Source organism: Trematomus bernacchii, unplaced genomic scaffold (assembly GCF_902827165.1).
Source record: "Trematomus bernacchii unplaced genomic scaffold, fTreBer1.1, whole genome shotgun sequence".
Taxonomy (NCBI): Eukaryota; Metazoa; Chordata; class Actinopteri; order Perciformes; family Nototheniidae; genus Trematomus; species Trematomus bernacchii.
In genome coordinates, this window is record NW_022987609.1 from 4,356,235 (window position 1) to 4,374,802 (window position 18,568).

At 39.0% G+C, this 18,568-nt stretch overlaps 1 protein-coding gene across 1 annotated transcript; it reads left to right on the forward strand.

Annotated features, from left to right (window-relative positions):
- Window positions 1–6,828: 6,828 nt before the first annotated feature.
- LOC117483566 (galactose-specific lectin nattectin-like) lies at window positions 6,829–9,054 on the forward strand. The gene is made up of 7 exons (XM_034131938.1): window positions 6,829–6,938; window positions 7,256–7,321; window positions 7,458–7,470; window positions 7,786–7,892; window positions 8,026–8,160; window positions 8,377–8,488; window positions 8,830–9,054. Exons 2-7 carry the CDS (start codon window positions 7,256–7,258, stop codon window positions 8,889–8,891), a joined length of 495 nt encoding a protein of 164 aa, XP_033987829.1. The 5' UTR covers window positions 6,829–6,938; the 3' UTR covers window positions 8,892–9,054.
- The last annotated feature ends 9,514 nt before the right edge of the window (window positions 9,055–18,568 follow it).

Here is an 18,568-nt window from a genome sequence, read left to right on the forward strand (position 1 = left end):
TAAGAGTCACAAACTGGAGCAAATCTGGCACATATATACAGTGGAAGCTTACCTAAAATGGCTTAATACATGAATAAAAACCAATGCTGCATCCTACGCATACTAAATGAGGACCATCCAGTTAGGCTATACAGTTTGCAATGATGAGTCCTATAGGGTGCATTTGATATATAACGCAGTGCAGCATGTAGAGTGGGTCAAATTTGGCCAAAACAGTGGGACAGGCAAATATATAAATTGTATCACCGTAGTCAAGCTGGGACAGGAATAAGCCAGAGACCAACCTTTTACGGGAAGAAGTTGAAAAACAACATTTAAGTCTGTAAAGGAAGCCAAGAGTGAATTTCAATTTCTTAGTTAGAACTTTAATGTGGTGTTTAAAGTTTAGATTTCTGTCCAACCAAAAGCCCAGATATTTGTATGTATCGACAAACTCAACGGAGACACCGTCAAGGGCGTCAATGGAAAGGCAAGAGGAGGCTGACTTGGGAGCAAAAAGCATTGCAGTAAGTGGTTGCATTTGACTCTTGTCTGTCATAATCCATAATCACTCGTCATTTTTATAATTATATTCTTGTCTTCAATAGGCCTTCATAACAACAGCCTAGTTACGTTTCTTTTTAAATACTCACATTTAAATGACCTCTTTCACTTATCATCACCATATCCAACGAACTGAATAAAAAGTGTGTGTCGTTATTATGCAAATAGTATTGTGACATGGAGTCAGATGAGCGACAAGTTACCAGAGAGACAAACCCATCAACTGTTAAATAAGGGTGGCTCTGGTAAACATTGAACATCCTGGTCGACTGTCACACATACTGTAAAGACAAAAGGTATTGAATGAACCACCTGTTATGTTAGTGTTCTTAACAGGAATAAAAGTATCAGAGTTCACATGGGAAAAGTTGTCCTGTGCCCTGGATCTGTGGTCATAAATACTTTAGAAGTGGATAAATAAAATAAATGACATATAACAATATACAAATGTAATATGTCCTTGTATGGGTGTTCTTTTTGTGAGTTGAGTAGACAATGAAATTGCTTGCTAAGATAAAAAAGGAAGTAACTCTAAAAACCTTGTTTTGATCATATTGTTTAGAAAATAATGACCAATTGTTCCAAAAACCTCAGAGTAGTAATACGTATTTGGAGGTATCGATTTTCTAAAAAGAAAAATATACGTGTGTAATGCATGCCAACATATTTTATAAATGTGGTTATTATTTCTTATTAACCTGGCTATGTGCACAGTAGAGTTATCATTTTGTAGTTAGGAAGTACAAAAGTATTAAGAACACTCATCTAAAATATCATTGTTTGCTTAAGCATCAGTATTTCAAGGATATTGGACGATATCAGAGCATCAAAGCCAGGAAAGGCAAGTTAATTTATAAAGCACCTTTCAACACAAGAACAGTAAGCACATGTTTGTTTAAGCAGGGAAGAAAAACAAAAGAGCAATATGATGCTCACGGATGCACAGTGAGCTTTGAAGGCAAGGCAAGTTTATATATATAGCACATTTCAACACAAGGCAATTCAAAGTGCTTTACAAAAATGAAAGACATTAAGAGCATTAAGAAACATATTATGAAATTACATTTAAAAACACTCATTTAAAAGCAAAGATACATGAATAAAAGTTACAGTGCAGTGTGAGATACACACATCTGAAATGTTTAGGTCTGACTCTCAATCATTGCTAACTTTTTAGCAGAAATAGTTTTCTATCACCTCCCTTTCTTTCTACTTTCTTGTTTAACTTGTCCTTTAGTTATTTCAAGTGTTTCATGCTAAAGAAACCCCCCTCTGGAAAATTATAATCTGACCCCATGGTACCTTTTAGTTTTCGCCGAAACTATTCCTATGGACCTACGATTTCTGTGTAGGGAGGGAAATATGGCTGCAATCTCATCAGTCTCTACTTTACGGATCAAAGGGATTAGATGGGCTAGATAACAGGTGCCATCAAAAGTGTCATAAGGCACGCAACCGTAGGCTCTGTCCCCACAAACCAAGTAAACTCTCTCTGGGAGGGGAGTTCTGGTTAACTTTACCTTTACTATGGTGTTACAGTCGCTGTGGCCCACATCGTGAGAGGGTAGAAACCCTCCTCCGTTCTGGAAGCAGATGGACACATTCTTCCACTCATGCACCACAACTGGGGGCACATAAACTGAACAGTCACGTGTAGGGGACTTACCTAGGGGTAACGGCAATGAACAGTCATGTATTTTAACTTAAAGGGGACCTATCATGCAAAATGCACTTTTGTACGTCTTTTATACATGAATATGTGTCCCCGGTGTTCCAGGGAACTCACGGTGGCGCTACGGCTATTGGGCCAACTCCACCAATCCGGAGGAGACAGCCACGGCCATTGCCGTTCGAAAGAGCTGGAGACGCTGTAGTATATATGCCAGGCCAGTAGATGGTGCTGTTCTCACTGAATCTTCCCAGAGCTAGAAATGGTCAAATTGAGCAAAATGAGGCATGGCTAAAATGCATGATCTGTTTGGTATTTTGAAAAAAAAAAAGTATAAATATGCCTTATATAGGTATGGTCCTACACTATATTATTCAACTATAGCATGATAGGTCCACTTTAACTGAGTCCACTGTTCGGGAGCCAAACCAGGGTACAACTGTTACCAAGGCTTCAACCAACAAAGATGGTGTGTGCGGTTGAGGTGAACATGTTGGACTTGTAGAATTAGCTGAGCAATTAGTCTAGACTAGAGCTAATTGGAATCTGTATACAAAAGCTAGCTTAACGTATTTCTTCACGTATATAAGTCTTAGGACCATCAATCGTTTGAAACCGTCTGGCAGGTCATCTTTATTTACTGTGTCAACCATGAGCGAGATTAAGCCCTCGTATTTTAAAGGTTGCTCAGAGTCTATGGGGTAGGAAGGGATGTAACAATCATCTGCCTCATCGCTAATTCGGGATGCTATATCATTCCAGCTAAATCTATAATATTGATCTATTTAACGGAGAGGAGTAATGGTTCGATCTTTGATAAAAATGTATTAGCAAACATATTTCCCCCCCCAAAATGGCTTAATGACATGGTTTTTGGTCTTTACATTGTAGAAATTCAGTACTCTATGCCTAGGTAGCACGCAATGTTATTGCAATGATGTTACATTGTGAATATTAAATAACTAGCAAACAAATGTGGATTTGCAAAGCTACCATGTTACACCATCGTTTAAGGTTGGGTCTGTGTTTTGTTGCTTTTTAGACTCCCCCCCCCCCTGTAAGAAGACATTGCAAGTCCTCTACCCTCTGTAAAATAATAACATTTCTAAATACATCAAGGAAAAAAAACAAACAAACAAGAAAACTCCTCAATCCAATTTTTATTAGCATCAAAAACACAAACTTTCCCCTTTTTTATACGATGTATTTTTTTTGCTAATTATAAAAGCATAATGCCCAAACCTTTGCCCAAACTGCCAGAGTTTTAACACTGTAGCATCTGGTTCATCTTGAGAGACAGACATACTTTGTCACTTTGTCTGGGAAATAATTGATTCACTGGCAAATGAATTTTAAATCCATACACGCCGATTTCCTGCACCGCCTCAAGGCTCAGGTCATGGCTACTTTTATTTTATAAAACTTAAAAGAATAAAAATGTAGTAGATGTCAGGTTGAGAAGAATACAATCTAGTTTACCATTTCAGATTTGTTCTTTTCCTTTTTGAGCCTGCAGGGGTGTGGTATGTTTTCTCAAGAGTATTAGTTTTGTCAACCAAGTGTTGTATTGAGCAAATAATTTAATTAAGCACATGTTTGTTTAAGCAGGGAAGAAAAACAAAAGAGCAATATGATGCTCACGGATGCACAGTGAGCTTTGAAGGCAAGGCAAGTTTATTTATATAGCACATTTCAACAAAAGGCAATTCAAAGTGCTTTTCAAAAATGAAAGACATTAAGAGCATTAAGAAACATATTATGAAATTACATTTAAAAACACTCATTTAAAAGCAATGGTATAAAATGACATTTAAAAACACTCATTTAAAAGAAAAGATACATGAATAAAAGTTACAGTGCAGTGTGAGATACACACATCTGAAATGTTTAGGTCTGACTCTTTCTTGTTTAACTTGTCCTTTAGTTATTTCAAGTGTTTCATGCTAAACGAACCCCCCTCTGGAAAATTATAATCTGACCCCATGGTACCTTTTAGTTTTCTCCGAAACTATTCCTCTTTTTTATTTTTAAATGCACATAGTTAAAGGTGGGGTAGGTAAGTTTGAGAAACCGGCTCAAGATCGCTAGAATTTGAAAATACACAACCGGAGAAAATCTGCCACTTCCTTATAGAGCCCCTCCTCCAACACACACGAACGCGCACATGACCAATGAGGGCACGAGATAAGTTTGTGCACAGATGGAAGGCTGACAGGCAGGTAGGCCATCCAGTTATTTTAGCCGGGCCGGCTAAAATGATTGGTCGTGCTTTTTACAGTACTACGGCTTCCACAGATGACATTTTTTTATGGATTTTTTGTCAAAGCACTTAAGATATTCATTGCTATCGGGATGTTAAGAGCATTCCATGGAATATAACAAAAAGCCAAGCCGGTTTCTCAAACTTACCTACCCCACCTTTAAGTTTACCTTGTCTTTCTAGGACTTTTTTTCGTATCCTCCGTGAACCAGGGAACAACGAATTCCTGTACCCCATGGTACCTTTTTAGTTTTCGCCAAAACTATTCCTCTATTTTATAAATGCACATTAGTTAAGTTTAAGTTGTCTTTTCTAGGACTTTTTTGGTGTCCTCCGCGAACCAGGGTCTTGAAACCAAAACGGCAAACGTAGGGGACTTTAACCACCTACGAGGGGACTTTAACCCCAATAATGACTTTAACCTCCTATGGGGGGACTTTAACCCCAATACACGTAGGGGACTTTAACCCTAAAAATAATAAGCCTGAATATATCAATTAAAACCAGCGGCAAAATGGCATTTAAAAACAGTCATTAAAAAGCCAAGATATTAAAATAAACATTAAAAGAAAAAATACATGGATAAAAGCTACAGTGCAGTTTAAGATATGAATAGTTCAATTAAAAGCAGCGGCAAAAAGAAAAGTCTTCAGCCTGGATTTAAAAGTAGTAAGAGTTGCAGCGGACCTGCAGGTTTCTGGGAGTTTGTTCCAGATATTTGGAGCATAATAACTGAACGCTGCTTCTCCATGTTTAGTTCTGACTCTGGGGACAGAAAGCTGATCAGTCCCTGAAGACCTGAGAGTTCTGGATGGTTCATAATTTAGCAGGAGGTCAGACATGTATTTTGGGCCTAAACCATTCAAAGCTTTATAAACCAGCAGCAGTATTTTGAAATCAATTATTTGACACACAGGAAGCCAGTGTAAAGACTTCAGAACAGGAGTGATGTGATCCACTTTCTTAGTGTTAGTGAGGTATAGATTGATTTTTTAGTGAGACCTGTAAAGACACCATTACAGTAGTCGAGTCTACTGAAGATAAAAGCATGGACAAGTTTTTCCAAATCCTGCTGTGACATTAGTCTTTTAATCCTTGATATATTCTTAAGGTGTTTTAATGTGACTGTTGAAAGGAAAGTAAAGAAGCAAACTCATGACTATCATCTTTCTTTGGAGGAGTTGTGGACTGGTACTTGGAGAGGTCTCAGTTCACATCCTGGGCCCTGCCGTGGTGCCCTTGAGCAAGTCACCAGACAACCCCCCCAAATAATGTATTTAAATTAAAAAAAATAGAAGCAGTTTTTCATTTATCACACTAAATCTGGTTAAGCACAAATACCTATAGAGCATCTTTTAACAAAGTATTTGTAGTCTTCTATACAATTACCTACTTTAGGAAAATATTTTTAGTACCAACCGTAAGTGGTTGCATTTGACTCTTGTCTGTCATAATCCATTATCACTCGTCATTTTTATAATTATATTCTTGTCTTCAATAGGCCTTCATAACAACAGCCTAGTTAAGGTTTTTTCACAAATACTCACATTTAAGTGACCTCGTTCACTTACCATCACCATATCCAACGAACTGGATAAAAAGTGCGTGTCGTTATTATGAAAACAGTATTGTGACATCGAGTCAGATGAGCAACAATTAACTAGACATACAAACCTCTCAATTGTTAAATAAGGGTGGCTCTGGTAAACATGGAACATCCTGGTCGACTGTCACACATAAAGACAACAGGTTAGGAGTAAATAGTGCCAGGTATTGAATGAATGCATGCCAACAGATTTTATAAATGTGTTTTTTCTTAATACTTTTGTACTTAGGAAGTACAAAAGTATTAAGAACACTCTTAACTAAAATATCATTGTATGCTTAAGCATCAATATGTCCAGGATATTGGACGATATCAGAGCATCAAAGCCAGGTAAGGCAAGTTAATGTATAAAGCACCTTTCAACACAAGAACAGTAAACAATGACCACTGGCCGCTAACCTAAAGTACACATGCGTTTGGAGGCAGGGGTGTATATAACATATACTGTGAGAGTTGTATAGCAGAACTTGCTTCTGTATTTTGCATTTGTGTACCTGAAGGTTATAAATAATTTGTTTCAGTGTGGATCCAGTAAGAACAATGGTATCAAGAGGCGAAGGTTTGCGAAATTATATTATCTCAGTGAAACACATGTAAAGAAAAGGTATAGATGTATGTTGGACATGCTGTGGCTGATAGCTGAACAGGCAGTGGATCCATATCTTGTTTGAAGAGCATTCTGGTTTTCCTCAAGTCCGAGCCAATAAATTACACAATATTTATACAAAGGACACGCTAACCAAGTGTCTGTCAATACATCAAGAGAAGGTACAGTATATAAACTCTGGATTTCCCTCTCAAAGTCACCCTGTTACCTGCTACCTGCTGCAAGTGCAACCTCAACTGATCATCATAACAAGGTAAGGCTCTCATACTTTTCTATCATTATGGCTTCATCTGTTTTGATCGATACCTACAGAAAGAGATATCATAAATTCATTATTACGTTTAGTTTTCACTTGTGAAAAAGTGAAATCACCTTTTCATGTCTGGTGCTTTACTATGTCTTGTTTCAGTAAAACCTACAAACTTTTGTGTATATTATTTTTCTTTTCCTACTCTATTTCTGAATTAGAATTTTTTATTTTTTTTATTTTGTAATTGAGGTACACATTAAGACATTAAATATACTTGTAAATGATGCATTAACTTATTAATATACTGCTTCTTTACACAGATGGCTTCATGTCTTCATTTCATTGTGGTCCTCTGTTTGACCACTGGACTGTGGAGTGGAGCAAATGTAAGTTTTACGCACACTAATACATTTATATACCAAGATCTTTAGGGTTATAATAAGGTATTCAATAACACCAAATAACATATACAATTAAGTTCATATTAATCCATTGATAATGATGTTTTCTTTGTGTTCACAGGCACAGAAAGAAGGTTGGTAATTATAAAGTGACTTGAACGTTCTACCTGCTGCTCTAACAATGAATTATTTTCCAAAATTAAGGTTTTTGTTACATTGTTAAATTGTTGAGCTGATGGTGAGGAATAGTAACACAAAGAGGGGATTTCTCCTAAAGGATTATTACTTTAAAAATATTTTTTTAGTCACTCCACCAATATGGAGAGGAAGAATGATTACGGCACTTCTTTGAGGTTTTACATCGCTCCCAAACTATAAAATATCACTGTAACGCTTTTCCTCTCACACTTATTCCATGCCAGATTAATGAATATCCTTATCATCTTTAGAAAACCCATGCTATGACCCATGTAAGACCTGCCCTTCTGGATGGACTCCGTTTGAAGATCACTGTTACATGTACAAGCATGCTGCTAAGACCTGGGCTGATGCAGAGGTACATCGAGGAACAATATGAGTTATAACTGACCAACATGTTTATAGAGTTCTCACTTCTATTTCCTCATTTAACTCTCGCTTTCTCTCACTTGCTTTATTTTATTTTATTCAATCCACACGTTACATATTAGGTGGACTGCATTGCCCTTGGTGGAAATCTGGCATCAATCCCCAACAAAGCGGTGTACACATTTATCAGACAGATCGTAAACACAGTGACTAACGCAAATAACCCTGCTTGGATTGGAGGCAATGACTTGGCAAAGGTGAGTAATTTAATAATAAACACGATGCAATGGGTTTGTCTCCTTTGAGCACGATCTTGAATATATTCGTAATTAAATTTGCACTTAACTTTATTGTATAATATAATACAACCAAGGTAAAGCTGACAGCTGTGGACACTGAACTATCAGCATGGTTGGATGGGGTAAAATAGATTTTTTTTATTGGATTGAATTGACCATTAAACTTTTTTTTAGGAGGGCGTGTGGATGTGGAGTGATGGTACCAAGTTTGTCACCAAACTCTGGGCTCCCCACCAACCCGACAATGCTGGCGGTAAAGAAGACTGCTTGATGATTAACTATCGGGGTATGCACTAATAATCTGTTTACCACCAGCAATGTCAATTTAGCTCTTAAGATTCATGTTAGAAAAGTCATATTTGGTAACTGATAACTTTATATAATCTGGATTATGAATTTCATTTCTTTATACATAACATTAAGAGTAGAATCCTCTAAAGTATTAGATTTATATACTATTAATGTAACTTTTTAATTATTTGATCTACCTGATCCATTCAAATGTACTTGTTAAAAATGTGAAGTTAGGCTTTAGAAAACTGTGACCATTTCTGACATTGTACACATCAAATAATTGTGTGATTGATTGATATTTTGCTTGTTTGTTTCCTAACTCTTAAACTCTAGATCTTTTCAACGATTTGCCTTGTACTGCTTTGATACCCTTTGTTTGTGGCGTGCGCCTGTGAAGAACCCCGGCCCCCCCATGCTGACACTATGATGTCACCACCCCACTCGTGATGTCTCTTCCACCAGGGTGTCAAGCCTCGATGACATCACTGCTGGAAGCCATTTTGAAATTTCTGATTTTATTTCAGCTGATTTAATAAATGGATACATCCTGTCCAACAATCTGTCTCATCTCTTTTAAAGCTAAATATGTGTTCATTTAGAAAATAAAATCTAATCAATCAACTGGTTTATATGACAATAGGGAAAGGTAGAAGAAGTAAATCAACAGCCCAAAACATGAACAGTAGCCACAAAGCAGAAAAATAGGGTGTCAAATCTTTTTTCTCACAAGTAGAGCACATCTGCTGGCCTATTTACTTATGATCACCATCATCTCCCCGTTGAAATTGGTTTCTATCTTTGAAGAGCATATTTGTTTTCTCTCAAATTCATGCCAATAATATCTTATATCTAATAAAACTAGAGAGTATTTTGCAAAGGGACACACCAGCTGCAACGCCAAACTGGGCCAGGGGAGTTAAGTGGGGCTACATTTTCTGTGATATCAAATGGGGACAGGGTTTAAATAATACCCCTTACCACACCGTACTGTGACCATACTTGTTAAAGTTTGCCTTCATTTTGATCTTGCAATATAAACACAGGACAAGTTACAACAAAAATAATGTGCTCGTTCCTGCCAGAGAAGTTGGTTCCAGGACATTTAGTCATGATGACAGACACAAAGGCTCAATTACATTTGGACTCCTTAACTCTCATGTAGGAGTCAGATTGTTATGCCTTCCCATTTATACTTTGTTTGTGTGGACAATCTGCCACATAAGGTGTTGAATTCCAGCTAGTGGGAGTGGGTTATTAAATGCTCCAACAGGACGTCTGCATCGATCCTGACTTAACCAGCTCCCCTGTGCATTGCTGCAAAATGTTAATTTAATTGTATTATATACTGTCATACAGATTGAAGGTTATATAATATATATATATAAAACATTTTTAACTGATCAGTGCTGCCCCTGGCCAAATTGAGGCCGCGTGTCCTGCGTATAGGGAGGGGCGCCCTGCCTAGGATCAAATAGGCAGACTGTTGTCTGTGCTTCCCTCTGCTGGAAACACAGTCTATTCACACCATGTGGGATAAAACACTTTTAAACTGGAGGTTTTCTGGCCTTTCAGGGTTTACGTGTGTTGAGTCCTCTACCTCACGCCTCTCCCATGAAACCCAGATCTAATGTGAGTAAATGAAAAAAACACAACCACAGAACTGCCTTTTTTAATCTTTAGTGATTCAATAGCACAATCCACACGTGCTAGAATTGCATGTTACAAAAGAAAGCTTACCTTTGCCTTTGCTTTTTATAATGTAGTGTCTGGTTCTTCTTCAGAGAAAGCCTTCCATTTTACTTTGTCAGAAAAACATAAATAGTGTATGCACACTTAGCCAATAAAAGTTTATAGTTTTCTTATTTAATGGTTGACATGTAGACATGCTTGTAGACATGCTTGCTTGATGAAAATACAGAGGAAAAGGATCCATGTCATATTTACTAATCTTTCCATTTTGCTTCTGAAACAAATTAGTATATTCTTCCAATGGGAATCAGTTTTATAGTTCTGCTCCGTATTTCTCCAACTACTGACCTGTGCCCATTTTTTATTATACACAGTATAAAAATAACATTTATTTAAACTTGGTGAATCTATAGTTTAATCTACACCCCACAGTTAATCAGTCTGCATGTAAAGTCACAATTTGTGATACGTTTTTTCAGGCTTTATATGGTTTTGTGGCTTAGTTTCAATGTTGGTTCATCATATAAATCTATAATATTTATCCATTTAACGGAAAGGAGTAATGGTTCGATCTTTGATAAAAATGTATTAGCAAACATATTTCCCTCCCAAAAAGGCTTAATGACATGGTTTTTGGTCTTTACCTTGTAGAAATTCAGTACACTGCAGTGTGCATGGGATGATTGTCAGCACAGCTCTACCTGCAGAAAGGTGGTCCTCTATGCCTAGGTAGCACGCAATGTTATTGCAATGATGTTACATTGTGAATATTAAATAACTAGCAAACACATTTTGATTTGCAAAGCTACCATGTTACACCATCGTTTAAGGTTGGGTCTGTGTTTTGTTGCTTTTTAGACTCCCCCCCCCCCCCCCCCTGTAAGAAGACATTGTAAGTCCTCTACCTTCTGTAAAATAATAACATTTCTAAATACATCAAGGAAAAAAACAAACAAACAAGAAAACTCCTATTAGCATCAAAAACACAAACTTTCCCCTTTTTTATACGATGTATTTTTTTTGCAAATTATAAAAGCATAATGCCCAAACCTTTGCCCAAACTGCCAGAGTTTTAACACTGTAGCATCTGGTTCATCTTGAGAGACAGACATACTTTGTCACTTTGTCTGGGAAATAATTGATTCACTGGCAAATGAATTTTAAATCCATACACACCGATTTCCTGCACCGCCTCAAGGCTCAGGTCATGGCTACTTTTATTTTATAAAACTTAAAAGAATAAAAATGTAGTAGATGTCAGGTTGAGAAGAATACAATCTAGTTTACCATTTCAGATTTGTTCTTTTCCTTTTTGAGCCTGCAGGGGTGTGGTATGTTTTCTCATGAGTATTAGTTTTGTCAACCAAGTGTTGTATTGAACAAATAATTTAATTAAGCACATATTTGTTTAAGCAAGGAAGAAAAACAAAAGAGCAATATGATGCTCACGGATGCAGTGAGCTTTGAAAGGAAAGGAAAGAAGCAAATCATTAATATCATCTTTCTTTGGAGGAGTTCCAAACATAAACACTTCTTCTTTTTGGGCTATGATGCATTAGTATAGTTGTTGCAGCAAAAACTTGAACTGTTTGCCTGTTAATGGGAAATAAACCTCAACTTCTGTATTTATTTGGCATGTGCATATGGTAACTGCTTGCATATTTAAAAACTATATTAGAGATGCACCATTGTGACATTTCTCAGTCGATACCAATGTTTTAAGTAACAATTTGACTGATGCTGGTGTTTTGTGTTGTTATTTATTCTAACAACTATAATTTTTTTAATTAAAAAAAATAAAAGCTTATTTCATTTATCACACTAGATCTGGTTAAGCACAAATACCTAAAGCACCTTTTAACAAAGTATTTTTTGTCTTCTATACAATTACCTACTTTAGGAATATATGTTTAGTACCAACCGTAAGTGGTTGCATGTGACATAGACGCCATCTGCAATCAATTAACTAGTGGACAATGATCCCTCGCTCTAAGCCTCCTGTACCCAGGCCCGGACTGGCCATCAGGAGTACCGGAAGGTTTCCCGATGGCTTGGCCATGTATTGTGAATGCAACCCTATAGTAAAGTCATCAAAAAAGCTTGCACAGTATTTGGGTGGTCTATAGACAGGGGTGCACATAACTGGTACGCATGCGCGGCAACAATCTGAAATGCGTACCGTCACTTGTGTCACAAAGCGCATTTGCGTATCGACATACTTGTGAAGCTTTTCCAGAAGGCGGTTAGATCACCGGACGACAGAGTCGGTATCCGTGTGCACAGACAGGGCTGCTATTAACGTCGGACTGTACAGTAGCTAAAACAGCTGATCACAACGGTCACACGCTCCGTGGTCACGAAGCTCAGTACTCCACTACCACCCCCCCCCGTTGACAATCGCCAAACACTGACTCCAGGTACTCAACTGAGTACCTCACTGAGAAAGTTTTGTGTGCACCCCTGTCTATAGATATTTAGGAACAGAGCTCGAGAGGAGCATTTCAGCTGAAGGGCCACATATTCAAAAGAAGCAAAGTTCCCATAGGATGTCTTCCTGCATTGAAGGGAATCATTGAACAAAATAGCAACTCCACCCCCTTTCTTATGCATTCTTTCCTGACTCATAAAACTAAAGTTGGGAGGGGCTGATTCGATAAGAACAGCTGCACTGTTATTTTGTTCAATCCATGTTTCCGTTAAAAACATAAAATCGAGATTGTGGTCAGTGATAAAATCATTGATTAAAAAGGTTTTTCCTGCCAATGACCTGACATTTAATAAAGCTAGTTTAAAGGGCCCATGTCATGGCCATTTCCACTGATCATAATTACATTGTTGAGGTATACTAAAATAGATTTATACTGTGCAATTTTCCAAACTCACATTGGTTTCGCATACAGCATCTCTGTCAAGCATGTGTATTCAGCAGTATTCACTTTCTCCACTAAACGACTCGTTGGAGCTCTTGCCCCCCCCTCCCTGTGAGCCTAGTGTGCTCCGATTGGTCAGCTCGGCCACTCGTTCTGATTAGTCAACCACCAGAGAGGCTGCGCCCATGTCTAACAGTGCTTTTCCCGGCTGCTCTCAGCGTAACATCAGTCTTATCATGGCGTCGGCACAGCCGTATATTTTATATACATATATATTTTTAACTGTTGTTATAGAAGAGTGTGACGGCCCCAGGGCCTTTGTCTTACGATGGGGTGGAGCTGAAGAGGCTAATCAGCACGATCATGGACACCTCCGGACACTACGGCCCCAGTCTCTCTCCAAAGCGGCTGCAGGAAGACTAACTCTGCGATCCTCTCAACCACCTATCTCTGCATTTATCACAATAAATGTGCCGTGGTTTTGTAAACTCGTGTATGTCTCCTTGTCTTTGTGGCCTACGAGCCGCTCATAACAAAGAGTAAGTTATTTTTACCCGTTATAAACTACTACTGTTTGATGAGAAATCAAATCATGGTTTGCTATATATGAATTCAGGGAAGAAAGGATAGGCCTACTAAGTATTTCCATTAAACTTTATTTTTAGAAATGTACAAAATGAACATAAATATACATATATACACGGTATATCATCCATTCCTCCTCCTTGCATCTTGCCTGCGCACAGTCGGTGCGGTGCCTTTTAGCACGAGGCCTCAGTAGTAGTAGAAGTGCCTTTTAGCACGTCATGGATTGTCCGCCAGGATCTGGCTGGACGAAATCAAATGCAAATCACAAAATATTAGAGAAACTTAGTTGTTTTAGATTCGTTAGTAGTAGTTGTGTAATGAACAGCTTGCCTGCTAATATGCTAACCTAGCTTTGTTTACCTTGGTAGCTAACACGATATGAACGTTAGCTTGGAGGAAAGGCAACTATAATGCAGTGTAATAAAACTACTATGAACAAAAGCTAGTGGTTCATATTAGGCTAGCAATAACGTGTTTATAATTGCAATCGTATACGGGTATTCTGCTACCATACAATGTAACTTGCATGAATACATTGTTTTGCGCTAGCATACAGCTAGCCTCGTTAGCTACATGCAGTATATGTACGGTCACAATGTACGGTAAATCACAGTACAGTATACTGTATGAGTATTTCGTGTGTGAATGCAGACATTCTCCTGCCATGACAAACATGTAAGGCCATCTGCTGACATTGTAGTTGATATATGGAAACGCTAGCAACTTAGTTAGCACAGTTAGCACTGTGTCAATGGCTTAGCAGTCCAACACAGTTTACACATTTAAACAGTCTTGTTTGATAAATACACAAATAACAATGCAAACTTACAGGTTGTATACCCAGATCTTCCCCTGCTCCAAACGGTCCAAACAAGCTGTGCATATCCGGCCTCAAACTGGGCAATGTTTTGGAAGCTTTCGTCTGTGAAATGCCGGTTCTTCGAACCTCTGGAGGAGGAACACGCCGCTGCTGGTGTGGCCATAGCTCTTCGGGATTGGTCCATTTCGTTCCGGGTACCGCATGACATCATGCGGTACCCGGAAGAATCAAATGGGCAGTGACGTATCTCCAACGAGGCGTTTTGGGGAGGTATTTTCTGTGTTAGAGTTTTACTCGCTACAGGGTGTACTTTGAGGGTTTTGACTCTGCACACCGTTTACATGCATAAAAACCTTCATAACACACAAGGGGACGGGTAATAACCGGAAAAGCATGACATGGGAGCTTTAAGTTCGTTAAATACACTATCAGTCAGATTGTTTGTGACAAGCTGTGGCTGACATGGAATCACTGCTAAATTTGATAAACTCACACAAACGTTTGAGCGCTTCCTGTTTGTAAGCTGATTCACCGATCTCAATCTATTACCTATCAACACAGATATCGGCAAAGCTACTGGCAGGCAGGGCCCCGGCATGTCCTGGAAATAGTTGAGTGCCATACGCCCTTGAGCCTGGACCCAGCACATATCAGTAAGAGTTTGCTGTGTTTTGTACACACACATTCTTATCAGGCTTCGGTGACCACAGATGGGGTCTTGAAGGGGGTGGTTGACGTAGGCACGGTGATGAAGACGGGGGAGGTGGTGCGCGTCTCTGTGGGCGTCGTTGAGGAGTGGGGGTAAAGGACATGCGGCCAACCCTGCGTATTGCCTTAATGCGGTCATTGAACTCCAGGAAGGAATTGGTGCCATCCTGTATCTCCTTCATGTGTTCAGCGATCTCCAGGAGGGTGGGCGAGGGTGAGTAGAGAGAGCTGTGGGGTGAAGGAAGAGTATCCTCAAAGGTGATAGGGGGGGTGAAGGGCGGTGGAGACTCCTCCATTTGTCTCATAGGTTTCCCATAATCAAGACATTCCTCAGTCGGGTGCAGTGATACATCTTCAAGGTTTTCTGAGCGATGTGTTGTGTCTTTCTCTTGTTTTGAATCCTCTTGTTGCTTGTCCTTGGCAAAGGGAACAGATTGATGACGCAGGCAGTTAAATATGTTAGAGATAAACAATTTCACTCCTGACTTGTTCAGGCAAACTCCATCTGCCTTAAAAAGATGACTGCGGTCCCAGAAAAAGTTAAATTGTCAATAAAATTGACAGAATGTTCAGTACAGGCAGTTGAAAGCCACGTGTTCAGTGCAAACAATCTGCTGAATCTCTCCACTCCTCTTCTGACTGGCGGTAGAGGGCCACTGATGAACACATCCGCATTTAGAGAGCTGACAGTTTCCAACAGACATTTAAAGTCTTTTTTCAGCACTTCTGACTGTTGTTTCACAGTCGTTAGCTTTCCCTCTAGCCTTTTACTTTTGGAGTAGCTATTGGTCCTTACCCTGCTGTGTGAAGAGGACACGTTATCCAGGTCATCAGAAAGAGATTTCCGGTTCTGGGTCAGCGGGGTGTATCTGTTCTGGATTGGCACAGTTGGTGGTTTAGGAGGGTTGTTTGTAGTTCTCCCTTTAGCAGCTGTCCACGGCTGTTTCCTAGTATGAATAGGGGTTGAAGAGGCGCTCTTCCTGGGTGATAATAATGCAGGCCAGCCGGTCGCATCACAGATTTCAGAGCGCTGGGCTCTGCCTGTTATTCGTCCTCCCAAATCCCATGGAAATGATTTACTCTTCGGCCTTGCACCCAGAGAGTTCGAGGGAGGACTACCACTATAATATAGACAAATAAATCCAGCAAAATGGCACAACAAAAAACTGATAGTGGCCTGGCTGGGTGTATAATTCCCGGCCTGACTTATTGTCTCGGTCTGGCCCTGCCTGTACCTGTTCGCTCTGCCATTGCATGAAGGGTCTGCTAACAAGCGGCCAACAGAAAGGTTAATGTCAATGTTGTTGCACGTCACAATTGCAAGTCACGTCACGTCACGTCACCTTCCCGCTACCACCACAAGTATATTTCAGATCTGTGTGGAAACACTGTATTATTGACTTCAATAGGCCTTCATAACAACAGCCTAGTTAAGTTTTTTTCTAAAATACTCACATTTCAGTGACCTCGTTCACTTATCATCACCATATCCAACTGGATAAAAAGTGCGTGGCGGTATTACGAAAATAGTATTGTGACATCGAGTCAGATGAGCAACAGGTAACTAGACATACAAACCTCTCGATTGTTAAATAAGGGTGGCCCTGGTAAACATGGAACATCCTGGCCGACTGTCACACATAAAGACAACAGGTTAGGAGTAAATAGTGCCAGGTATTGAATGAATGCATGCCAACAGATTTTATAAATGTGGTTATTTCTTATGGACCAGGCTATGTGCCAGCCTGTCCTCATACAAAAAACGACCATATAGGCCGATTGTTCATGCCCTTATTACGACCCAGAGACACGTTTTAAAGTGTATGTTGTTTCTTACACGACCACTAGAGGTGCTCTAGTGGTCGTGTAAGAAACAACATGCTCCCGGCCCGTTCATTGCAAACGCTCCGGAGGGACGTTTATTCACAAATAACCCTCTCTGGAAAATCCTAAATTGTGGAATAGTTTGGCCATTAAAATGCTTTTTGATTCGATTTCTGGCGAGAAGTGTATATTGTACTCTTAGAATCCACGTCCAGTCGATGTGTAGGATCTATAGTTTGATAGATATTACGAAGATGATTTGAGTTCTCGCCAGGATAACGTGTATACAGCTTCCATGTAAAGTTAGCAAGGCAAGGCAAGGCAAGGCAAGTTTATTTATATAGCACCTTTCAACACAAGGTAATTCAAAGTGCTTTACAAAAATGGAAGACATTTTAAAAATGGCATTTAAAATCAGTCATTAAAAAGGAAAGATAATAAAATAAACATTAAAAGAAAAAATACATGGATAAAAGTTAAAAGTTACAGTGCAGTTTAAGATGTGAATAGTTCAATTAAAAGCAGCGGCAAAAAGAAAAGTCTTCAGCCTGGATTTAAAAGTAGTAAGAGTTGCAGCGGACCTGCAGGTTTCTGGGAGTTTGTTCCAGATATTCGGAGCATAATAACTGAATGCTGCTTTACCATGTTTAGTTCTGACTCTGGGGACAGAAAGTTGACCAGTCCCTGAAGACCTGAGGGTTCTGGATGGTTCATAATTTAGCAGTAGGTCAGACATGTATTTTGGGCCTAAACCATTCAAAGCTTTATAAACCAGCAACAATATTTTGAAATCTATTCTTTGACACACAGGAAGCCAGTGTAAAGACTTCAGAACAGGAGTGATGTGATCCACTTTCTTAGTGTTAGTGAGGACTCGAGCAGCGGCGTTCTGAATTAGCTGCAGCTTTCTAATAGATTTTTTAGTGAGGCTTGTAAAGACACCATTGCAGTAGTCGAGTCTACTGAAGATAAAAGCATGGACAAGTTTTTCCAAATCCTGCTGTGACATTAGTCCTTTAATCCTAGATATGTTCTTTAGGTGATAGTAGGCTGATTTAGTAACTGTTTTAATGTGACTGTTGAAACTCAGGTCAGAGTCCATGACTACACCTAGATTTCTGGCTTTATCTGTTGTTTTGAACATTGCAGACTGAAGCTCAGCGCTAACTTTTATACGTTCTGCCTTGGCTCCAAAAACCATTACCTCAGTTTTATCTTTGTTTAATTGGAGAAAGTTCTGACACATCCAGTCATTGATTTGTTCAATGCACTTACTCAGTGTTTGAATTGGAGCATAATCTCCTGGTGAAATTGTTACGTAAATTTGTGTGTCATCCGCATAGCTATGGTAACTTATTTTGTTGTTTTTCATTATCTGAGCCAGTGGTAGCATGTAGATGTTAAAGAGAAGAGGCCCCAAGATGGAGCCTTGAGGTACCCCACATGTCATATTTGTCAACTCAGATGTGTATTTACCTATAGAAATAAAGTTTTTTCTGTCCTTTAAGTAGGACTCAAACCAATTTAGAACTGTTGCCGAAAGTCCCACCCAGTTTTCTAGTCGGTCTAGTAA

Coding starts and splice junctions, on each gene's coding strand:
- LOC117483566 (XM_034131938.1), top strand. CDS start 7,256: ATGGCTTCATGTCTTCATTTCATTGTGGTCCTCTGTTTGACCACTGGA. Junction 7,893..8,025: donor AGACCTGGGCTGATGCAGAG/GTACATCGAGGA, acceptor GTTACATATTAG/GTGGACTGCATTGCCCTTGG. Junction 8,161..8,376: donor GAGGCAATGACTTGGCAAAG/GTGAGTAATTTA, acceptor ACTTTTTTTTAG/GAGGGCGTGTGGATGTGGAG.